This window comes from Eurypyga helias, unplaced genomic scaffold (genome assembly GCF_000690775.1).
Source record: "Eurypyga helias isolate BGI_N326 unplaced genomic scaffold, ASM69077v1 scaffold40865, whole genome shotgun sequence".
NCBI classification, from domain to species: domain Eukaryota; kingdom Metazoa; phylum Chordata; class Aves; order Eurypygiformes; family Eurypygidae; genus Eurypyga; species Eurypyga helias.
In genome coordinates this window covers 13831-21442 of record NW_010252913.1, presented here as the reverse complement: position 1 = coordinate 21442, position 7612 = coordinate 13831, and the positions used below count along the sequence as shown (strand labels likewise).

Here is a 7612-nt window from a genome sequence, read left to right as displayed (position 1 = left end):
CATGACCTGTTTCTCACCCACCACTGTCATGACACATGCGATTAATGAAATACCTCCAGCCTCTTCCTTTTCCCAGCCCGTGCTGGTGCGGGACTGTCAGGGGCTGGTGTTGTGTAACTTGTGTTCCAAAGGGGACACAGGAAGTCAGTGGCCTCTGGGTACCTTGGTTTCCAGTTGGCATAGTGGGAATAATGGCTGTGCCTTTCTGCAAGGAGTCGTATGGGGGCCAAAGTTCATGACGTAGCCTGGTCCAGCAGTAGCAATGGCTGTTTGAGGATTTGAGATTGTTATTAAGGGGCCTGCAGGTCTTATATTGGTGAATTAACCTCCTGCCAAGTCCGGAGTGCTCTGAAATCAAAAATGTGGTTTATGTGTGGAAAAGGAGAGTGTCCTGTCACTGGACACGCTCTCTCCAAGAGCACAGACTTCTTTTTGATTTCATTACCTTTTCATTTTATTGTTAATACTCGGATATCTGCACCTGGAGGTACAGCAAGTGGGATGCTGAAGCGTTTCTCACCCACTGCCTGTTGAGGTTTGTGGAAACTGAGTGTGTTTTCCTCTTCTGTTCTGTCCCCAGAGGCCTTAGTTATTAATGACCCTGACTTCCAGCACGAGGATTTGAACTTCCTGTCCCGTAGCCAACGCTATGAGCAAGCCATCAGGAAGAGCTCTCTGATGGTGATGAAGTTAAGAGAATATGGAATTGCAGATCCGGAGGAGATCTACTGGTTTAAAAGGTACCTAGCTGTAGAGTTTGCTTCTTGTGTACACTTTGATCATCACCAGGGACATCGGAGTTGTGATTTTTTTCCTATGTTTGCTGTGCAAAGGAAGCTAAAGACCTGTACAAAAGCCCACTGAAGTTTTGGCTTCAGTAAATTTCAGCTGAAACCCTGATTTCCTAAACACTGTGTTTTCTTAGATTTTATTTTTTTTTACTATAAATGCACCATTAATAATTACAGCCTTTTTATTATATATGGTGCAGAAAATGAAAAATGGGACTTGCAGTCTGATTTTTAGCTTTTATTCCTTTGGGGGAAAAACAATACTGAAGCGTTTTGGATCTGACTAGATGTGGTGAGGTTGCAGTTTCTAATGAAATCTCTTCGAGCTGATTACTTCACTTTGCACTTAGACCTAATAAAGTTGCATTACAGGCATACTTGAAAATGTTCCAAGGTAGTTTATGAACAACTCTCTGGCCTGTTTCCCTTCTCCAAGCTCCTGGTGCTATAGTGGTCCCCTTTGACCCAGAAGCTTTTCGTTTTATCTGACCTTTTGTTTATCTGATAGTGTTACCCTTGGGTTAAGTTAATAAAAATTAAACCGTCTTTACAGCTGAGTTTCATTCATTCCAGCCTTTAGGGAACCTAATTCCTGACTTTGATGTATTTCTCCCCTTAGTAGTATTAAACTCATTCTGATAGATTTAAGTGGAAACTGCTTAACAGAGGGATTGCACAGTTCTAGAAACCTGGACGTAGTACTATATCCTCTGGCACATTAAAAGGGCACTGCCCATTACGGGTAGAATCACAAGCCCCTTCTGACTGGATTTGTAGCTAAGCTGGCCCTGGCCTCAGGGTATGAATATTAGGACTAGTTAGTTGAAATAATCTTGCCTGCTGAAGTTTTAATTGCAAAGAAATCGGCCTACCCTGACCTATGTCGTGAAGGTTCTCGTGGAAGTGATGTAAACGTTCTTTTGAAAATGGGTATTGGTGGACAAAGATAACAAGGAAGAAGTTGAGTGACTTTTAGATTTTTTCAGGTCATGCATGGCAAAAGTTAATCATTAATGTTTCTTGCACAGGGGTTATTGGACACCGTAGGGAAGCTTCTGCAGTTGCTTTTGTGGAGAAAGTTCAGATAAGTCTGTCCTGTATATGAGCTGGCAAGTTCCCATTAAGTTTGCAATGTAAATGCTGGCTTTTGGTAGCATTGCTGATAGCATTTAATGAAAATAGGAGTTTTCTGGAAAGGTCAGCTAGTAGATTTTAGTTTTGGCTTTCCATAAACTTACCTGGGAGGTCAGTAGCTCTTAATTTTAAATGGCTGAAAGCTTTGTATTTCATAAAGGTACTAAATAATACATCCGTATCTTGTATGATGTGAGTGGGATATTGTGTGTGTGAGACTAGTCAAAATTCATGATCCAAAATCAGCTGACACAATGGGGAAGGCTTGTACTTGTTCAGAGTCAATTCTAATTGCAGACGTGGAGGATTTCAACAGATAATTGCAATTACTGTTGTCCGACTGTATTTTCCAGCGTCTTCTGTAATAACATGTAGAAGAATGAAGAGCAGTACATATACTTCTTACCTACAACTGAACCTCGGTTGCTCTAGGAACTGTTAATGTTAATAACTATTTGGATTCGTTAATGTCTGGTGTTTGCCAGGGAGGGTATTGGCTTACTTCTTTCACGTCTTCCATTTATTAAGGATTATTTTTTTTCATCCTTTGATTTCATTTGCATTTTAACATCTGTCCCCACTTTCTCACCTGCTGAGTGTCAAACATGTTTTTTCAACTTAGTGGAACTCCACCCAATTTGCAAAATTAAGTTTGTTTCTACCACATATCCAAACATGCTTATTGTCGCTAACTAGAAATGGCCTCATTTGTGTAAAAACTGACCTGGAGAAACTGGAAAACTGAATGGATATGATGGTGTGACATGCCTTGAGTGAAGTTTGAGATTGGAGTCCTTGATTCTGATGCCAAGTTGGATTTATCGTGAGTGACCACCAGACTTTTGCATATGGAAGCCTAAGGTGTTTTGCCAATAAGCCTTCATGCCTTGTGATTGTCCCCAGACAGCAGGGACAGATTGATCTACACATGCAGTTGTTGAGAATTCTGAGCTAGCTGTTTTCCTGCACCTTTTGTGTGCCGCCAGAACTTCACTAGGTACCTCTGTGTCCTGAGTGACCGACGTTACAGCTTGATTCACGAATAGGCGAGAAGTTTCTTCATCCAGAGGTGCTTAAACAGTTGTTGCTGCTGTGGCCTGCCAAACTGAATGCTCCTCCTTCCTGTTCCACAAGGGCTTTGTTGGGCTCTAAAACATAAGGGGATCTATTAAACATGTTTAGAAACCATTTTAAATGCTTTTCATCAGTTGGTTCTTCCTGTGTCTTAATGTGTCAGTGCTGCAGTTGCTGCTGGGACTGCAGCTTGTGGAGGCCAGCAGCCTTCAGTTGCCAATGTTAAGACTTCCTTTAGTTGAACTGCAGCAAAATGTAAGTCAGCCTGAAAAATATGAAATGGTTCTGATGTGTAATGCTACGCAGCTCTTTGAAGAGAGCAATCTGGTCAGTTTTAATTCACCTTCAAGTTTAAGTAACCTTCACCGAGCAAAATGGGATTAAATGAAGATGTGCAAGACAGTTGGGAGAAACTGGGGCACAGAAGAAGAGAAGATCCAAGAGCTGCAAGTCAACAAATGATTTCTGTGTTCCTAAGTGTTGAATGAATGTGCACTTCCCTTGGGAGAATTTGTCCTTAATTCCCATTTCGACGCTGAAGTTATAACCTGGAGCAGCTTTCAGGAATTCAACCCAGAAAAGCTGTAGTAGAGGCCCTGGTAGCCACTGCTGAATTAATTAGGAGGGAATGAGTCTGACTTGGGTGTTTCCATCCAGGTAGAAAAGGAGTTTGTTTCCATAGTATTTGTTCACCCTGAAGCCCTGTAAGCACAGGTCAGACCTGCCCCCTGCTCCTTCTTTGCTGACGTGACCCTTCATGCTCTCCCTTGAGAGAGCTACCTCAAGAACCGCAAAAAGCTAGAAAAGTTTGCTTGCAGGTTTTGCTTTAAGGTCAGCGACCCTATTCTGTGACCCAGTTCTGCAGCCTGAGAACGCCTTTGCCATTGCTCATTTGGCTTTGGAGCCTCTGGAAACGCGGACTTCGCTTCTGTTGCGCTCGCTTCGCTGACAGATGCGCCTTCAAACTCAGACGCAAGCGCCTTTTACCGTGCGGGTGGCATCGGTTGCTCTGAGGTTTGGAAAGATCTGTATTGCCAAAGTAGAGTATTACACATCCTTCTCCTAAAAGTGGATTTGGAACTGCAGCTCCTCTTGGCCCTTGGTCAGGTGGCCAGTGCTGGATGCAGCTAGCCACACTCAGTCTTGGCGTAGCAAAGGACTTGAGCGCTTACAGAATGCGGCCTTCGGAGGACGAACTGTATAGAGGTAGTGGGAAATGCTAGATGAGAATGTAGAAATTGGAAGGGGAAGGAATAAGCGTTCAGGGAAAGAAATCCTGTTCTTCCTCCCTTCACAGCTGGTATCTTTTCTGTTTGCTCTGTGTCATGAGGAAAACAGGATTCTCCTTGTCGTTCAAGTTGTCAAAAGGCACACTGAGAAAATCTTGATTACTCAGCGTGGAGTGTACAGAGATAAGAAGTTTCTGCTGTAGATTAGCTAGCTTTCAGGTCTGCTTTCAGCTTTGTTGATGCGCAAAGCCGTTCAGACGCTGCATGTTTAGTCAGTGAAGTGGTATGACCTGACACAGGGATGTGGTGATGTGACTGCCTGCAAGATGTCATTCTTCTGACTCCTGTCAGAGAAGGTGCTAGTTAACCATGAAATATCTGGCATTTGCGATTAAACTTACTGATAGGCAGTGAAAGTTGCTGGTGTGACCTTCAAGAAGATTTTTTTTCTTTCCCCTGGAGCATTACCTTCCGAGCCGCAGTGTCTGACCTGATTTTTCTGACAGCAAAGCTCGTGCTGCACCTTTTTCACAAGTTCTTTCTGTCACTCCTGAAAATACACAAAGAACGGTTCAGGCTCTTCCCCAGCTGCCCTGAAACAGTGTATTTCAAAGTCCGCACTCATTTTCTCCCTGTGGGTTTGTCCTTTTTGGGCCCAAAGGAATAGGTGCACGGTAATTGTGCTGTAGGCAGTGAGGAAGCGAAGGGTACTGCTATTGCTAAATGGGTCCTGGACTAAAAGAAAAACCCATGTAGGAAACCACAAGAATGCAGAAAAACATTTGGTCTCGCTGTTCTTGTAGCATTTTTAAGCCTTTGGTCACCCTGATAACTTCAGCCTTGTACGCATGTGCTGCTGTAGGCAATAGAATATTTTTTGGTAAGAGAACTGTCTGCCTCAATTCCAAGAACTCTAGACACCGCACCTGCACTCACACTGGCTTAAAGCACAGTACATTAATCACCAGCATTAAATTACTTGATTACAGTAGTTTTGCTCCTGGAAAAATCTGTGGCTCGTTCAGTCTTGCCCATTTAAAAACTGTGCTGAGGAAGCTTTGTCCTGCTTTCACTCACCTGATTGAAAGCTCAGTTGCTCCCTGTTCCCAGGCACTCATTCCAGGCATGATGCAAAGTGCCTGTCACAGGTGCTGCTGTCATTTGACAGACGTCACCCGTAGCATCCTCGACACCGTGCGGGTCTGTGGCAGCAAACTCCCAAATGCGCTCCCTGGGCGGGTAGTAATATATCCAGGTGGAAGGATACGTATTCCTTGTAGGTGTCTTGGGCATGTGGGAGCGATGTGGTGTGTAGGCATTCATGCAGGGCACTCACTCGGTCTTCGTCCATCGGCTTTGGATGGGATAAGCATTCATGTGCGGTAGATGGAAGATGAAAACCCTGTCCAGGCTGCAGAACGTTCAAGGGAGGGTGCTGCCACTAGCTTCTACACAGTGAAACTTCCTAGCACGTCTGTGTCGTGGAGCTTATTTCAGCTGGGAATGTACTTTGCCTGCCATCCTGCCTACTGAATTAATAGAGCTTTGTCTCAAGAAACAACTTCTGTTTTGATGAAGCGCACCTCAAATGTCTGATTTTCCTTCCCTTCCCTCCAGCACGAGCCGGTAACGGTAATTTTAGTTGAAGGTGAGTGGCTGATCTCACAGCTGGTAGAAGCAGCTGCAGGTAACACAGAGCTCTCCTGAGAAGCACTCGGTCACCTAAGAAGCCTTTTCCTTTTTCAGCACATAGTTCTTCTAGCTGATGCGGCTTAGTTCTAGGCTGCTAGCAGCACTGTGATTTCTTCCCCCCGAAGCCTGAGAGATGAGGGAGAGAATTTGGTTTTCACCTCCTCAGTTTTAAGTTCCCCATGCAACTTTGTAGAATGGTATTTTTTTCCAGTTACGTAGCAACAGCAAGGTTCACAGGGTGAATAACATGCTTGAAAGAAACGTTTGTTTTCCCGTCAGCATGGCCTCTGATGCTTCCAGATTTGGAGGTTGCTGGAGGGACACAAAAAAAGGTTGAAACAGGCAAAGAGATTATTTATCTTATGCTACGGTTGGCAAAAAGCCTTTCAGGATCACAGTAACAGTAAAACTGAGATCCAGATCCCTCTATTTCTCTCCTGTAGAACATGCTTGGGCAGTTTTCCTGAACCTTTGGGTCTCCACTTCAGCATGTTTCAAAAAACCTTAGAGAGCCAAACGACTGATGCTCAGAAGGAGAAATGGCTGCCTCTGGTCCATGGAGTCAAGATAATTGGCACCTACGCCCAAACCGAAATGGGACATGGTTAGTTCCCTTCAGGGATCACTGGGTAACCTCTTTTCTGTAACTCCAGTTTGTAAATTGGTGACGCTCCCATGGTGAATCTAAAAGGGGAAGGGTAAAATAGTTTGGTTAACTGTTGATGGTTCCTGCCCTGTAGCCCGACGGCTGCTTCGCTTCACATCCTAACAGAGAGTTAGGTTTGGACTTTTCCAGAACGCACCTCTTAGCTGATCACTGACTTCATAGTAGTTTACCTTTGCTTTAGGATGAGGAGGTTGTTCTAAGCCCTGGGAGTCTGAATTTCACTTGAACTGCTTGGAACATGTCAGTCAGCAGTCCTGTGGGGTTTATTTTTGCCTGAATTTGGGGCATGTGTGTCTCAGTGCGTGACTGGCCTGCAGGAACGAGTCAGAAGTATACCTGTAGGTGCAATGTAGTGTGGTGAGGTGGTGCACTTTTGGTTTTGAAAGTAAGGTATGCTTTGCCTCAAGCGCTTTTCTTCCAGATGCTACTCCACTGCAGCTGTACAGCTTCACGGAAAGGTCTTGCTTTCAAAGGAGAAAAACATCTTGCTCCAACCATTGTCGAAAACAACTTTCACTTCTTCAAACGGGAGAATGTTTAATGGATCAGAAGACATCTTTTAGGCCCGAACCTGGAATTACGGCTGTTAATCCCAGCAAAAATAGCTTGACAAACCAAAGACTCCAGTGCTTGTGCTGGCATCTAAACTTGGAAAGCACGATGTGTGCAAGTCCAGACAGTTGCAAAAGTTCCTGTCACCTGCTCTGCTTGGGGGAGATGGAATGAGCAAACCTCGCTCAACGCTGGAAGCTGGGACAACCGGATGGCAGCGATAAATGCCGGCTAACCTTTGCTATTTCACACCAACTTCTTTAAATCAGACACACGTCCACCACAAAGTGATTCGTTTTACTTGCTGTTTCACGTTAGATCATTGTACTTTCTTGCCTGGTGATGGTCTGGTTTGCCTGTAGTTCTCATGGTTTTTAGTGGTAAAATGAATATGTTGACACACAATAGAAATAACACAGTGACAATATGGTAAAGTAAATATCCTTTGCATGCTGGATAATTAAAATGCAGCC

General features: G+C 44.2%; 1 protein-coding gene across 1 annotated transcript in view; it reads left to right on the top strand.

The window, feature by feature from the left end:
• Positions 1 to 580: 580 nt before the first annotated feature.
• ACOX1 (acyl-CoA oxidase 1, palmitoyl) overlaps positions 581 to 7612 on the top strand; it is a gene marked incomplete at its 5' end in the record, with an annotated part of 17712 nt that continues 10680 nt past the window's right edge. Inside the window, one exon of the mRNA XM_010152510.1 lies at positions 581 to 740. Coding sequence (XP_010150812.1) covers positions 581 to 740 — 160 coding nt within the window. The remainder of the gene's footprint in view (positions 741 to 7612) is intronic.